The sequence below is a fragment of the Myxine glutinosa genome, chromosome 11 (assembly GCF_964187855.1).
Source record: "Myxine glutinosa chromosome 11, kmMyxGlut1.1, whole genome shotgun sequence".
Classification (NCBI taxonomy): domain Eukaryota; kingdom Metazoa; phylum Chordata; class Myxini; order Myxiniformes; family Myxinidae; genus Myxine; species Myxine glutinosa.
In genome coordinates this window covers 72,641,304-72,659,026 of record NC_136271.1, presented here as the reverse complement: position 1 = coordinate 72,659,026, position 17,723 = coordinate 72,641,304, and the positions used below count along the sequence as shown (strand labels likewise).

Here is a 17,723-nt window from a genome sequence, read left to right as displayed (position 1 = left end):
CGAAGTCATGCAGAACGGAAAGACCAACAGGCAGGTATCGGCGTGGCTGCCGACGAGGTGAGAGGTCGATGTGGGAATTGAGCCAATATGGAAACCAACGGCAATCCACACAATGATGTCGATATGGGAATCCCAACGACAAAACACGATGCACCAGGCAAACGGTCTCCTCGAGGAAAAATGGGGGATCGGCCTGTAATGGAGGTGTTTGCTTTCCCGCCAACAATAGTTTACACTTGGTAACAAAACCCGAGACGCAGGTTTAATTGCAATTGCAATATGGGACGATGTCACGGGCAATCCCTTTCACGGGAAGCCTCAATTAATTCGTGACCAATATCAAGGGAGTCCGCTTGCAGCCTCAATGCGACTCACGGCTGTCTCTTTTACGGCCGTCTCTTTCCCCCCCTCGGATTTTCCTCTTCTACCTCCTTCCGGTTTCTTTGCCGTGTTTTTCTTTTTCCACCACAAACATTTATTTTTACCTTTTACTAAAGTCATCTCCATTTCACACAAAAATCTTTACAACAATATTACCTGAAACTAAAAATCCTACAAGTACTGGATATAATAACAACAAAGGCGGAAGTGACGAATCCGTAACACATGCGTAGGACATGTAACATGATGTGTGTCCCTGGGGGACATGTGACATGATGCGTAGGACATGTAACATGATGTGTGTCCCTGGGGGACATGTGACATGATGTGTGGGACATGTGACATGATGTGTGGGTGTGTGGGACAGGTGACCTGATGTGTGGGGCATGTGGGGCATGTGACGATGTGTGGCCGTATGACATGACATGTGGCTGTGTGGGACAAGTGACATGATCTGTGGCTGTGTGGGATATGTGACATGACGAGTGGGAGATGTGGCATGATGTGTGGCCGTGTGGGACATATGACATGATGTGTGGGACATGTGACATAATGTGTGGCTGTGTGGGATATGTGACATGACGTGTGGCCATGTAGGACATGTGACATGATGTATGGCCATGTGGGGAATGTGACATGACATGTGGGACATGTGACATGATGTATGGTTTTGTGGGACCTGTGACATGTGTGGGACATGTGACATGACATGTGGCCATGTGGGACGTGACATTATATGGAGCCATGTGGGACATGTGACATGACATGTGGCCGTGTGGGACAATAGCACCAGGTGGGTTGACAGCCTGTCATCCTTCCAAGGTTAGCAAAATGAGTGGCAGCTGATTGGGGAACAGGTGGCACAGGCACTGCATGAGTAGCACAGCTGTGCTCCCAGCAATGATGCAACCAACAGCCCCAGGCTGTTATTTATTTATTATTACTAATTTGGTATTGTCAATTTATTTATTCATTTATTTATTTAATTCATAAACATAATTTATTAATTTTATTCGCTTATTTAAATCAATTATTTAATTATTTTTATTTTATTTTAATATTTATTTATTTAATTGTTTTATTTGTTAATTTATTGTTGCCTCAGGCAACCAATATCCCCAGCCCAGGCAAGTTATTGAAAACTGGGTAACGAATGATCTTCATATTCTCTGCTGAATAGGTAACCATAAGGTTCTAACTATTAGTATTAACACAAATCATTAGTATCCAGTGTGAGTGGCACGGTTTACTATTCGTATTACGAATTATAATGCGCAGATAATCTTGTGAGTTGTCCGAACATGTATCGATTGTCCACAAGACCGACTTACTCTCGTGCCCAGGTGGAAATCATCGATCGACCGAGTCCCCATAAACGGGAGCTGCATGTGCGTGTGAGGATCGATTCCACCAGGTATCACCAACTTCCCTCGCGCATCCAGCACCCTCGTGCCTCCTGGGACATCCAGCGAGGGACCAACGTTCCGGATAACTCCATCCTCAACATACACGTCCGCCGTACGCGAGTAGTCGGCATTCGCTACCCGCCCGCCGCGGATCAACAACCGGCTCCCAGGTTCCATCGAAGGTGAGCTGGACACAAGGAGAGGGGACAACCAACCACGACGGTAAATGTACAGGTAGTCACGAACCGACTGAACGGGTGTTAAGCCGAGTGTCCCTGTCCCATCAGTTGGTGGACGTTACAGATTCCACGGTGTCCTTCGCAAAGAGACGGCGAGCTATCGCCGGCACCATAAGCAAATTACTCGCCCAACCTACAGGGGGCACTGCATCAGCGGCACAGCTGCACCCACAGCCAAGTGCTGCATACGAATTATATTATTTGACCAATTAGAAACTTTTCAGCTTTAATTCGCCCAATCCCAATTCAGATTTTGGAAAGTCCTGGAAAGAGCAATTGGATGGAGACCTCCATGGAAAGCTGGGTGTTGTAGGCTCATGGGGTGGCAGGAAAGCCGAGTGGGCAGAGCTTTCTGATATTGCATGTGTTGCCAAATCGTCCATATTGGTTCAGAGCCAGGAGGAGGCACTGCATCCAACAACCATGTTTTGTATGGGGACGTAAAACCAGCTCGTCTGCAATTTAGGTTGTGAAAATACACATCCGTTGGTATATCTCAACATTCATGTCATGCGTCATGCATTTGTACCCTGGTGCAACCTTTGACGATGGGTGAAAGACATAAGGACCATCTATTTATTTTGTATGCACAATGGCAGGGGCTAAATTGAGATTAAAATGATAGGATAGAGGAGGATAAGGGAATGCAGGAGGAGTTTGGAGATGGTTTCGAGACGACATGGAATGGCATGTATGAAGCAAATGGGGGTGGGGTTTGGGTGAAGGGGAGTTCAACATTTCTGCCATATATGTGCAACAGAGAAATCGATGGACTGAAGCCATTATTTTCACAAGTTCACATTAACACTGTTTCTAACCCTAACACAGCTGCATCATATCTTTACAAGGTGTATATTTAATAATAAACTTGTGGAAAGGAGGATGGGGGGGGGGGGGGGGGGAGGGGTGGGAGGGGGTTCAAAACCTAAGGCTAAAAGACGCCATGAATGTATGTGTGCTACAAACACAAAACCCCCCTACTGGCACATAGTGAAACGTACTTCTGACCAAGTCTGTGTAAGGCAAGTGGCCACTTAGTTTTTAAAAGTTCTTTTTAGACAGCTGTCACATGTCCCACACGTCATGTCACATGTCCCATACACATCATGTCACATGTCCCACACGTCATATCACATGTCCCATACACATTATGTCACATGTCCCACACATCACGTCACATCCCATAAGTCATGTCCCACACAGCCACACATTATGTCACATGTCCCACAAGTCATGTTACATGTCCCACATGGCCACACGTCATGTCACATGCCTCACACGTCATTTCACATGTCCCATATGTCATGTCACATGTCATATGTCATGTCACATGTCATATGTGTCATGTCACATGTCCCACGCGTCATGTCAAATGTTAGACACCTGTCACATGCCCCACATCATGTCAAATGTGCCACATGTCATGTTACATGCCCCACACCTCATGTCACATGTCCCACAGCCACACACCATGTCGCATGCCCCACACCTCATGTCGCATGCCCCACACCTCATGTCGCATTCCCCACACCTCATGTCGCATTCCCCACACCTCATGTCGCATGCCCCACACCTCATGTCACATGTCAGGTCCTGTCAAATGTCCCATACTGGCCGTACACATCATGTCACATGTCCCACACGCCATTTCACATGTCCCACACATCATGTCACATGTCCCACAGCCACACATCATGTCGCATGCCCCACACCTCATGTCGCATGCCCCACACCTCATGTCGCATGCCACACACATCATGTCACATGCCCCACACCTCATGTCACATGTCAGGTCCTGTCAAATGTCCCATACTGGCCGTACACATCATGTCACATGTCCCACACGCCATTTCACATGTCCCACACATCACGTCACATGTCCCACAGCCACACATCATGTCGCATGCCCCACACCTCATGTCGCATGCCCCACACCTCATGTCGCATGCCACACACATCATGTCACATGCCCCACACCTCATGTCACATGGCAGGTCCTGTCAAATGTCCCATACTGGCCGTACACATCATGTCACATGTCCCACACGCCATTTCACATGTCCCACACATCATGTCACATGTCCCACAGCCACACATCATGTCGCATGCCCCACACCTCAAGTCGCATGCCCCACACCTCATGTCACATGCCCCACACCTCATGTCGCATGCCCCACACCTCATGTCGCATGCCACACACATCATGTCACATGCCTTGTACTGGCTGTACACATCACGTCACATGTCCCACACGTCATGTCACATATCCCATATGTCATGTCATGTCAGACACGTCATGTCACATGTCAGACACGTCATGTCACATGTCCAATACATCATGTCACATGTCCCACATGTTATGTCACCTGTCCCACAGGTCATGTCAGATGTACCATGCTCTCCACAATGTCGGTTCCACCGAGGCAACATCTATGGCTTGGGTTACAATTATGGATGGTGCCACCAGCTTCGATGCACAATCAAGTGAGCAGGAATTTGTAATTTGTTCAGGATGCCGGCGATAGCTCGCCTCCTGTTCACGAAGGACACCCTGGGGATATTTAACATCCACCGACTATTGCCTGGTAAACGGGACGCCAGTTTAACGTCCATCCGAGGGACGGCACAAACATTGATGAATCACCCTTCATGTGAAACACCAGGACGGCAGTTTATAGCCGGGTCGGGATTCGAATCCAGACTGGACACCTGACAGATGTGTGTGCGTACGTCGAGCCAATCCTGCTAGGTCTTACTCGACACCTCCGTCTATCACCACTCGCCATGGTTCCGCACCATTCTGGCGGCATTCGGAGCACAAGGACGGGGTGGCAGAGGCCCGACCCAGCCTGAGCCTTTATGGGGTAGATGGATGATAGGATGAAACAAGGCAAGGGAAGCATGGAGTTCTGAGGAAGTTGAGGTTGGTGGGGACAGGTCAATGGGGGGATGGGGGGGGGGGGGCGGAGGTAGAAAAATGAGATATAATGCCAGCAAGGGCCATTGCAGATTCCCGATGAGCTTTCGAGAGAACAGACCTAAAAATCGGAACAAACTAGGACAACACAAGGTAGAGAGCATACCTCCGCCAGGTGAGCAGTTTACGCTTTGTATCCCACCGATTAGTCCGGATCTGGATTCGGACCGGAACTAAAATCTAATCGGATTGTTCTTGTTACCTTCCCAACTCATACACCAAGTTTTGTCATAATCCGTCCACGACGTTTTGAGATATCAAGTTCACAGACAAAAAACAGAGACAGACAGGGGTGAAAACATAAACTCTGTCCACCTTAGGTGGCAGAGGTAAAAAAAATTGATTCAACATGAGATCAATCGACAGAGGCAAGCGGATCAACATGCAGAAATAATGATTGAAAAAGTTTTTTTTTTTTAAATCGATGGAATATTGAAGAAAAGTTTGCCCGAGGGAAAATTCATGATTTTAGAAGTTTGACCTTGAGTTGACCTTTGACCTCAAAAGTAGTTGGTTTCCCAATTCAGTGACCCAATATGCAAATTCTGTTTAACTTTCAAGTGAATTTGATGAAAAATGACGATTTTAGAAATTTCACCTCAAGATGACCTTCGACCTCAAAATCAATAGGCGTCTCAGTTGGAACTACCTCTACGACTTGGTAAGGTTTCATGACGATCGGTATAGAATTGTGACCTGTAGGCAATTTATAGACAAACAGAACAAGAAATAAGTCATGCATAGCATGCATGATACATGCAAAAACCATAAAATAAGTTGTTGACCTTCCGCCTGTGTCGACTTCGAAAATATGTGGTGGTTGAACTTCAGTGACCTGATATGCAAATCCTCTTCAAATTTCAATTAAATCCGATGAAAATTGAGGATTTTAGAAATTCCACCCAAGTTGCTGACCTTTGGCCTATGCTGACCTTTTGACCTCCACATCAATAAGCTTCTTCGTTATGACTCAGGCATTTTGTGAAGTTTTGTAAAGATCGTTTTAACATTGTGACCTGTAAGCGATTGACATACAAACAGACCTGTCCTGTCCTGTGTCCAAATCCATCCATAATAGACCATGGGCCAAGACTCCAAAATCCACTTTTCCGTAGTCCCCACTTGGGGGCTACTGGATATTTGCAAGAGCAATAGATATTAGGTCATTAATTACTATTTTTAATGTTCCCATCACTAAAAACTGAGCATTTTTGAGAAATTTGCATGCAAAAATATACACTTCCCCAGCCAGAATCTAGCATGATGATGTCATACTGAATGCCTCAACAGACCAATCACAGATGCTGTATCTGCAAGTGTCACAGAATTGGCCAATCACAGCCCTTGACCCATGCAGCTGAGCTACCTGGGCATAGCAATGGCATGTTGCATTGTTGCATGCACATTATTACCGGTGCAAGAGAAAAGATTACTTTGTTTTCGGAAGTTAGTTGGCAAACATTCATCACAAGTGTTCATCAGTGGAAATCTACAGATACCAGAGAAGCTGAAATTGCACAAAATGCAATCGACACTTTTGGATTGGAGCTGGTTAGAGCACCAGCAATACTCGATGCCGATCCCTGTGAAGCCGGGTATCATCACAAGTGCTGCATGCGATACACCGACGAGTGCAAGATCGAGAGAGCGAGGAAGAAGCCTGCACTCGTGCCTCAAAGCAGTGACCAATGTAAGTAAATATATTCTTATATGTGATTAGGTTATATTTTCAATAAAATGAGCTTATCCAGCATTATATCACCACTTTGAGTGTTGGTTTGTTTGGTCTACAAAATGCAAAAGCACAATCCACCCACATGCCCCATGTACTGCGATCTGTGCAGTGTTTATTTTGATCGTACAGTTCGGTGCTACTGCTAGCCTAGATTATTTTGTTTTGCTGCCCCACTTACTTCTGTGCTAGTTTTTAAAATTCTCTTTCAGAAATATTTTGGTTCCTACCAACATTTATGGGATATACCCTGTAGATTTTAATTTTAGTTCCTGTTACGTTTAAATTTCATGGCTAACTAGGTAAGGCATAAGTTAAGCTAGAGAGTAGAGTTTACAGCTACCAGCCACCGTATCGTGAACATTATATGGGTTACCAGCCACCTGAAAATTTGTTCAGCTTGTTCTCTTATTCCTCCATGTATGAAGTCAACAATAAGTCATATCAATTTGTATTTATAGAGAAGTTTATATCGCATATTGTTGACATCATACATGCAGGAATAAAAGAACAAGCTGAACAAATTTTCAGGTGGCTGGTAACCCATATAATGTTTACGGAGCCTGGTAACTGTCACCTCTATGTCTGACTGCAATGAATATGAATTTTGTCACGAGTCATGTTAGGTAGCTCCACGGACCATCCTGTACACCTCATTATTCATACTGACAATATTATCAGTTAGTTGTTCAGCTTATCCAGCATTATGAAGGCATGAATCAATCAATCAATGAGGCATGAATCAATATCATGAATTGAAGATTACTACAGTCATCCAAACAACAGGATGCTTGTTTGCCTTAGATAATCTAGACCTATAGATGTCAGAATTTCCTATCATACAACTAAAAATGATTTAATTATTTTTGAAGGGTGTGTAAAGTTGTAAACTGTGTATTTCTTTTTGTTTCTCATTCCTCATATTTTTTTGTTTTCCCACTGCTCTCCCTACTGGTCCCCTTTCTTTAATGCAGCTGATGCATCTGCTGAACATGACCAGGGACAAGACGAAGTGGCTCCCAAGATCAGACTTCTGCGGTCAAAGACGTCCCATTCCAGGGCGGCGGGCTCAAGATCCTCCCATCTATTGCCAGTATGCTGTCTCATTTGCAAGAAAGACAAGAACATTGTAGAACCACACAGCAGAAAAAGAAGAAAGGAACAGTTGGTTCATTGTGAGACTATAACAGCTGGTAAGCTGGTCACTGCAGCTGAGATGAGGAAAGATGAGGCCCTCCTCATTAACATCAGAGGGAAAGATCTAGTAGCCCGAGAAGCTAGGTATCATAAGAGCTGTTTTAAGTCTTACACTAGATTTCTAAGCAAAAACTATGTGAAAAACCCCCAAGAGGTTTTTTTGTATGACAAGGGGTATAAATGTTTTTGCCAAAGAGTTGTTGAAGAGAGAATCGTCAAAAATAGAGAAATTTTGAGGTTAACAAAGTTAAATTACTTGTTCAAGAAGTGTGTAGAAGAAGAGGAGGGCATGAAAATCCCATCCTACAGCATACAGCCTTAAAAGAAGATTACTACAGTCATATCCATTCCTCAAATTTGTCAAGTCATCAAAAAGTAATGAAAGTGATCTTGTGTTTGTTGAGGATTTTTCCACAGCAGAGATTGCAGGGGAAGCAGTGAACGACTCATCGGAAAGTGCTGACGATACAGACAGACACCGACACTGATGTCAGAATGGGTGCTACAACCAGCAGGATTACAACTCAGATGAAATGTAGACCCCTGTACCACGCTGCTCTGGCACTGAAGAATTCCATTAAAGACAAATGTGATACCACCCCTCCACTGAAGTGGCCACCAAGTTCCAAGGAATCGACTCTACAAGCAGCACACAACATCGTTCCAGACGAGCTGTTCAATTTCCTGGCATGGAGTACAGGCATCACGGTTGATTTCCCCCCACACGATTCGCGTGTAAATGTAGATGATTCCAGCAGTAAAAAAAATTGTATCTGTGTGTCAGGATATCATCAACCTCGGAATGAAAGGAAAGCGATTAATGCAAAAAAACATTCAGCTTTGGCAATGTCTGTGCGTCATCTTACCGGTTCAGCTCAGTTAATTGGACTGTCGAATGGCCTGGGAGATTGTACCTCAAATTCAGCAGTCCGAGAACACGAATTGCTCTAAAGGGCAAGACTTGAAGATCATTACTGAATTCATTTCATCATGACAATGAAATTGACAAAGATTGCTTCATTGCGTAAATGATGACCAGTTACAACCTAAACCTTGCTTTTAAATGTTCTGAGAAATGTATAATGCCACATCATTATAAATATTTTGCAGGTTTTAACAGTAAGAGATAGAATTTTTTTTTGGAATGAATAGGTTTGGTGAGCAAGTTGAAAGCAACCTTTCAAAGAAGAAGAAGAAAAGGTGTTATAATACACAACAGAATACAGTACTTCAGGGGAAAGTTTAAACATTTTAAAGTTTAACAGTGAAAACTATCTGTGGAAATGGGGGTGAACACATGGTCGAAGAACGAACGAACGAATAAGAACATAATATTATGATGTATGCTTCTTTTCAGTGATTGACATTATCACGAATTGATGATTTTTATAATGTCTTCAGCTTGTCTGAAAGACACCAACCAAGACACAAGTTACTCATTGCACCGTACGCAGTTCGTTTGTAACATTACATGTACGAATACTTAGATGTGAGAGGAGAGTGACGGAGAGAAAGGACAAAAGGAAAAGAAAGAGAAAGAGAGGGGAGTGGAGGGAAAAAAAGAGAGGGAGTGGAGGGGAAAAGAAAGTGCCTGTGTCCGAGGTATGAAATAGGAGAAACAAAATTTAGCAATTGAAAACACTGTAAAAAGAGGGAAATATTTTGTAATAAAGTATGAGCACAAGCGAGGATGGGACTGGATGTAAGTTTTTCAAGCAAACATTAAACTGGATGAACAGAGATATAAAATAAATAAGGGGTATGTTTTTTCTTCATTTAAACACGTGGTTGTGAGATGTTTGCATTTTAAACTATTCTGTTTGGTGAAAAGATGATGGCGGTGGTGTTCCAAATTAGTTTACTACCCGCTATGAACTGCACTAATTTAACCATTGATGTCTCCCGTAATTCATTGTGTAAGACACTACAAAGACCCTCTCGTCAACATTTAACATAATGTTATGGATGTGTTTATATAAATGGAGTCTTTTACAAGTATTTCTTCTGCCCATTTGTTACATTTCTGTGCTCTAAACCCACAGAAAATGCCTATGTGTCACCGTTGCTAGGGTAAAATTACCTTAGCAACCATTTATATGTATTTCTTTGTTTTTTTTGTGAAATTCTCAGTAACACTCAATTTTCAAGCTTGGGAACATTTGATTTTGGGTTCAGGCACATATGAGGAATATATTAAGGAATGTTTCAAGTAGTCCCCAGGAGGAGACTATGAAACTCAAAAACTAAGCAGAAAAATTAGGTACGGCCCATGGTCTATAACTTTTTGAGAAATCCTGCTTTGTGTCGTTTTTGGCCCGAATGTGGTGATGAATCACTTGAAAATTAAATAATTATACTAGCCGGATCCGAATCCGGATCTTCACCAAAATGTAATCATTTCGTCCTTGTCACATACGCTACATCCCTGCCAAATTTCGTCCGAATCCGTCGACAACTTTGAGATATTTTGTTCACAAACGGACAGACAGACAAACGGACAAACAGCAGGGGTGAAAACAACCTCCATCCACCTTTGGTGGCGGAGGTAACAATGGAACAGTATCGCCAAAAAGGTCTTTGTGCATGGCTCAATGGCTCAATGAGCCAAACATGGCTCAATGAATGCAAAGATCTCAATATTATTATTGGAGTCTCCTGTGATGAGGCCGAAGCAACAAGGTCCTGTTCTTCTCACATGGCAGGCAGGGGTAAGACCTATTTTTCTTACAAACCCTCCACCCCAGTCTCGCTTCCTCTGCACTCCGACCCTCCCTAGCTCCTCCACGATGTGCATGCTTTTCCAGTGACTCCCAAATTCCAGGCTGGCTGAGCAGCCAAAACTCTCCCCCTTTTTGCAGACCTGCCTTCCATAAACGGTTCAACACACTCTTCCTTCTAATGTTTCAACTGAGGCATTCACCAGAGATCTTTTCCAACCCCATTAACCCCCTTACTACAACTATCAGGGATGCCTCTTCGTGGTGGGTGTACCCCCCAATGTAGGTCGGGGGCAAAATCTTCCCCATTCTTCCCTGCTGCCCAGATTCCTCAGCGCAATGTGGTCATGGTCAGAACGCCGATCGGTCCCAATGGATTCTCTCTCTCCAACTCTGTCATGGCCCTGAATTCGTGAAGGCAGGGGTACACCATCCTGGATATGGGGGATATATCTGGATCACTCCTGGGAGATCGATCCGGGCTTATTCGAGAGAACTGTCTGGGGAAGAAGAAAAAGAAAAAGAAAAGAAAATAAGAACAAGAAAAGGGGAAAAAAGGAAAAGAAGGAAAAGAAGAAGAAGAAGAAAAAAACAAGGAAAGAAGGGAAAAAAGGAAAAGCAGAACAAGAAAGGAAGAAGAAAAAAAAGGAAAATGTGAAAAAGAAGGAAAAGAAGAAAAAAAAAGAAGGAAAAGAAGAAAAAGAAAGGAAAAGAGGAAAAAAGAAAAGAAGGAAAAAGAACAGAAGAAGAAGAAGAAAAGAAGAAGAAGAAGAAAAATAAGAACGACTCCCAGGAGAGTTGTCCTTTCTTCTTCACTGTCCCTCTCCCGTAGTTCATTCCCTCACTCGTTGCATCTCCCACCTGTTCTGTTGTCCCGCTGTGTTTGTTGCATTTCTATTCGGTCACCTCGCTCGAGATGAAAATAAGGAGAGTACTGTTGGCATATTTACATTCGACTCCATTCTCGCATCTGTGGGTCCGGCGACACCAACCATATATTGATTAACTAACGCAGGCCTGTTGGCAAAGTCTACCATTCCTCCATTAATATTTGATTTGAAAACAAAGTTCAATCGTTAACTACGGAATATAAATGAAATATGACTTACATATATGGGAATGCAAGAGTGAGGGGAGCACAATGATCTTACCTCCTGGAGATCAAAACTTGACGGGATTGCGAAAAATGACCAAATGCTCTAATAGGATTTTTTAGGGCGGAGTCGTGATTTATGGGCGGAGTAGAACAGCAGGAAGAACAGGCGGATGCCACCGCCACGCCCTCTTGGATGGATGGGGCACACGTTGTCACCAAATGTGTGAATTCCTAGACGGGATGTCTCCATCGATGGCCGGCGATGTCACCTGCGAAATAGGATAGCTCATTTGGTGGCGTTGTTGTCTCTAAGTTTTGTGGCTGTAAAGAGTGGAATCCGCTGAGTGAATATGCTATCTCAGTGCAGTGCTGGAAGAGCTCCGACGGACTACAACATGACCAATGTGGGCTGGTCGGTGTTCAGGCGAAATTCACTGCCAAAACGCGAACACCTTCACTGGTTTGTGGTAAAGGTGGTGCAAAAACAAATTGATAGGTGAAGTCAACAAGGGGTGGATATATTGGCGCATGTCATAAACGGTCAAATAGCCTCCTCGGGCCGACCTTTGCTTGAAGAGCATTGTCCCACCTCGATCGTCTGTGGTCACAGCAAGGGTGGAGAATTAGGGAGGTGGCGATATACCTGGGAATCCATACTTTAACCTTGAATCAAGTGTTGTAACAGTACTGAAAATCCCACAAAAAGAGGATTTAAAGGTATATACAGTAGGTGTTAAACCCCACACCCCTAAACTTCCTCTCCAGTCACTCAAACATCGAGACTTTTTAGGTCGAACTCAGTTACTCAGGTAAATGAATATTTGACTTAAAATCCATAACATGTTATCAGTGTTACTGCCTCAACTTGTACCTGAACACATTATAAAGTTTCCACACTACAGGTACAGATAACTTAGCTGCACAAAATAATTACATCCCAGATGAGATAGCCTGGAAAACAAACGACAAAAAGTTATATTACCCTGGTTATTTAACAACTGGGTGGAAAAACACAAACTAATAAAAAGCTCATGCGGAATGTGGAGTGGCAATGAAAGACTTGACGATATGTTCTGCTGTGTACTCTAAAACAGAACGTTATGAACCGGAGACAATGAAACATGTCTGCTGGCAATAATACGAGCTTTTAATAATATCGTTTTATCTTGAACATTGGGAAATGATTGGACATCCTGAGCTTCTCCAAAAAATAAACCAGAAAGCATCTGCAAATGCAAAGCATGTCCGCATCTGCTTCATATTCAGGCTTCTTCTTATTCCATATAGAAACATGATGAAAAAAAGCTAAAAACTATGATGACACTCTTCGACGTCACGACGTAGATCGATATGCCTCCGCCCACATTATTACATCATTATATACACTTGCACCAGGTTTGATTTAAATCCATTCAGCTGTTCTCAAGTTATCACATTTTTACCTGACTTGGCCTCTGATCTTCGACCTCTTGACCCCAAACCCCAATCAGTTTATCTCTGCATCATAATATATAATTATTTCAAGTTTGGTAAAATTCCCATGACTGGTTCACAAGTTAGCTCGATAACAGAATATTTAACTGACAGGACATCTGGAATTTGAACTTGGGACCCCAAAATCTAATAGTTAATCTTTACATCAATATACACACCTGTACCAAGTTTGAATTAGATCCCTTCAGCTGTTCTCAAGTTATAGTCCTATTACAGACCGACATTTGACCTGGACAGAAGAACTGGACAGAAGGGTGAAAGCAAAGCAACCTACAAGTGCAACACATTTGTGGGAACTTCTGCAACAGTGTTGGGAAGAACTTCCCAAACAATATTTGATTTCCATTGTAGAAAGAATTCCACGAGTGTGTTCGGCGGTTATCTATCTATAATTCCAGTAATCTCTGTGTGTATGTGTGTATGTGTGTTTGTATGTGTGTTTGTATGTGTGTTTGTATGTGTGTATGTTTGTCTGTGACCGCTGTTTCTCGACAACTACCGGTCCGATATACTTGAAACTTGCCAGGTATATTGCTGGGGACCCGAGGATGTGCCTTTTCAAGGTTTGAAATTAATCGGACAAGTAGTTACCGAGCTATGGCGATTTAGCCGTTCGCCGTTCGCTTTGGCGTTGCGAATGGACCAAACCATTTCATGTAAATAGAGGGGGGGGGGGGGGGGGGTTCTGTGGTCGTTGCGAATGGACCAAACCATTTGATGTAAATAGAGGGGGGGGATTGTCACCGTACTCGCAAGCCGTTCGCCGTTCGCTTTGGCGTTGCGAATGGACCAAACCATTTCATGTAAATAGAGGGGGGGGATATAATTTTAGATATATATATAGTACGGGCATATATATAGTACGGGCATGCCCTAGTCTATCTATAATTCCAGTAATCTCTGTGTGTATGTATGTATGTATGTATGTATGTATGTCTGTGACCGCTGTTTCTCGACAACCACGGGTTCGATATACTTGAAACTTGCCAGGTATATTGCTGGGGACCCGAGGATGTGCCTTTTCAAGGTTTCATATTAATCGGACAAGTAGTTACCGAGCTATGTCCAAAAAACGATTCAACCAATCAGAGAGCAGCGAGCTATCACGTGTGCCAAACGTGCCGAACAGACTCTGCCTCGGACGGCACATTTGAGAGCGTATTCATTTATTTCACGTTGGCAAACTATGTTGCCGCTATGTTGGCGTTAAACTATGTTTTAAAACTAATTAAAACTAATTTGCGATTCTTTCGCTTTCCTGCGCGTTTGTGCACGTTATGGCGATTTCTTTACCAAACTCCGCAAGCCGTTCGCTTTGGACCAAACCATTTCATGTAAATAGAGGGGGGGGGATTGTCACCGTACTCGCAAGCCGTTCGCTTTGGACCAAACCATTTCATGTAAATAGAGGGGGGGGGGGATATAATTTTAGATATATATATAGTACGGGCATGCCCTAGTATCTGCAAAAGGTGGCTACTTTGCTGAGTCAAAAATTTAAATTAAATTTTGTTAAACAAAATGATTCTGTGATTTATATTTATCTCCAATTGTTTATTTGTTCTATGCTTAATTTCAGAGTACATTGAGACATTAAACTGCGCAAATTTCAATAAAAACTGGAAAAATTGAGGTGTTCTAAAGCTTTTGACCGGTAGTGAACATACCTGCACACGGTTTGACGAAGATCCCTGCAGCTGTTCTCAAGTTATCGTGGTAACGAAAACCTATCACGAACACGGATGGACGACGGACAGACAACCCGAAAACATAATGCCTCCAGTGACTTTGTCGGCGTAGGCATAAAAAGGCTCAAAATCTATTTGTTGTAACGTGAGCATGATGACGTGCATCTCCATCAATATCTAGCAACGACATTTTGAGCCTCTCATAACCGCACAAGAGTTCATCAGTATTGACATGAGATTATGGAGATGGAATAAGGAGAGAGCGGTGCACAAGAAAAGGAATATAACGTCTTATTGTCAACCTTGATGACCCCTACAGATTCCAAGTGGCAAATAACTTCTTGTCGATCAGCGCAGAAGTAGCTGACGAGGACAGCACAAACATGATGGCTTGAGCTGGTTGCTTCACCAATGCTCAGAGAAAACTTGTGCTGCTGCATGGAATGGATCACTTAATCTTTGTACGTTTTGGATAGTCCACAAGTCAGTTTATAAAAAGCTGCTGATCAAGTGCACTTTTGTTGCGAGCCAAAGCTTTTGCAAGACAAAAGTTTTGGCATTTGTGAAGAGAGAATGAATTTTTTGCAGTGACAGTCAAAACCAGTCTCTGCATCAGATAATGCTGTTGAAGATTCCATAGTGACAGATTGTGCTGTGGAGGAACCACTTTTGTCGACTGTCCTGTTGCAGCAGATTGCTTCAACAAGCCACATTTTTTGCTCACCTGAAATAATAATAAACTAGATGGTACTCATAGAATACTTACCCTGTACAGTCGACTTGGTCCAAGCCAACTCTTATTTATTCTTTGATCCAATATGGCTGCCAGATCACGTTACCGATGACGTCCAAAATTTGTATTTTCCAATATAATTGTTGCGCAGATCACGCTCAAGAAATTTCAAACTGATAGGCAACGTTTCAATTTTTCCTATGGGGCGGTTTCAGAGATATGGACGTCCAAATGTTTTTGTTTCTTCCAAGATGGCGCCCATACCATGTGACCTATGACATCACAATCTATAATAAAAGGCAGTGTCCGTCCGTCCGTTTTCCTGTCTGTCGTCTCCTCAATAACTCCAAAACCAAGAAACCTAGCGGCCCCAAACTTTGCATGCATACACCTGGACCTCCAACAGATTGCAGTGATGAAAACTGATGTTTGGGTGTGTTATAACACCCTTTTTGAAGATGATTCATGAGGTGCTCATAAGAAAAAACCCCAAAAAGGCTTACCAATATGACGACCCACGATCTTGGTCATCCCACTGCACCTCGCTGGGTTCTTAAGCCGCCATTTTGTTTCAGCCTACTCAAGCGTGCCTTGCCTTGGAAACACGATTGATTATCATGACATAATTTAAGCATATCATGAAAATCTGGATTCGGATATGATTCAATGCTGTAGACTAAATAATCTCCAAATCTGGAGTGAAATCTGACAAAATTTACCAAATCTTGTGATTTTATAGCTAAGTGTATATATGCATTTATTTAAGCAAGGCTGTGATTCTCATTCTGGGGTTAGTTTTTATTTTTACTTAATAATCGTTTTTAACTTAATTCATACTTCCACGGGAACTGCTCAGAGACGCGTTTCTTGAATGAAACGTTTTTAGCAAAGAACACCATTTTAGAAGTTGGGACTGCTTTTACTGTGAGTCAATTCTGAAGTTGGAATTTTGAAGATCGGTTAAGATTAAGAGTTAGTGGAGCTGATCACATTGTGGTTTTTAACCGTGTGTGGAAATGAAATAAGGGTGTGAACACCGCCCGGAGAGTTTATGGGGATGGAGGGAGGAGTGGGAGGAGTGGGAGGAGGTTTAGAGGGAGAGTTGTATGAGGATAGAGTGGGTGGGGGTGGGGTACGGGTAGGACCAGTTGCAACTGCTAAACCAGAAAGCATCTGAAAATGCAAAGTCCGTCTGTGTCTGTTTGTATTCGAACTTCTTCTTCTTCCGTATGCTCAAAATAATGAAAAGTTTTTTAAAAATACAAAATTAAAATTGATGACAATGCAGCCTTGACCTTTAGATCTAAAAACACCAATCTGCTTCTAGATTTTAATTGGTGAACAAATTAATTAAACCAATATGTGAATTATTAAAATTTCAGGTCAATCGCATGAGAATTGATGATTTTATGTGACACTGACCTTTTGACAAGATTATTAATGTGCCTTCTCCATATTCTCATAATAAGGCTTTGGTGAAAATTTGAGAACAAAACTAAATTGGTAAAAAGGTTACAGCCCTGACACGACACTGCGCACGCACGCACACGCGCACACACACACACACACACACACAGACTGATGGGAAGTTACAAAGGGTGGCAATTTGACATCTCACCCCGAACGTCATTTTTCCGTGATACGCCACTGCTCCAGTGCACTTGCGATCCGTTTTTAAAATTCCCTCTCGATGATGTATTTAATTAAAATTCACTCTCGAAAATTCCCTCTCGTATATAATATTCGTTCAGGAAGCAACTCAAAGTTACCCAGCAACGCCGGGTACTTTTGCTAGTTATAACTAAAAAAAATGTAAAGGTAGAGCATGGCGATTGTGATATACGACAGGTTCGCCGATATGTTAGGCCTTAACGGCATAGGATTCAAAATGGCGGTGTAGAGTCAGCTGTTGTATGCCTTAATGACATCAGACGTAATCACATCACCCTGTCATGTAACCAGCTCCTCAGCTCTGATTGGTATATGTTTGAAGGGACATACATACATACAGTCACGTGAAAAAGTAAGTACACCCCATGTAAAGTTTTGACTTTTTCAACATG

At 42.9% G+C, this 17,723-nt stretch overlaps 1 protein-coding gene across 5 annotated transcripts in view; it reads right to left on the bottom strand.

The window, feature by feature from the left end:
- LOC137436765 (dihydropyrimidinase) overlaps positions 1 to 12,171 on the bottom strand; it is a 71,134-nt gene extending 58,963 nt beyond the window's left edge. The window contains exons 1-3 of one of the 5 annotated variants that reach the window (XM_078786761.1): positions 11,801 to 11,876; positions 11,600 to 11,619; positions 1,713 to 1,974 (exon numbers count right to left, since the gene is read on the bottom strand). In XM_078786761.1, the coding sequence (XP_078642887.1) occupies positions 1,713 to 1,974; positions 11,600 to 11,619 (282 nt within the window). In that variant the 5' untranslated portion in view covers positions 11,801 to 11,876. Of the gene's footprint in view, positions 1 to 1,712; positions 1,975 to 5,601; positions 7,406 to 8,798; positions 8,880 to 11,510; positions 11,620 to 11,800 lie in introns of those variants that run through there. The other 4 variants (XM_078786762.1, XM_078786763.1, XM_068130840.2 and 1 more) reach the window with 4 other exon arrangements.
- Between the last annotated feature and the right edge of the window lie 5,552 nt (positions 12,172 to 17,723).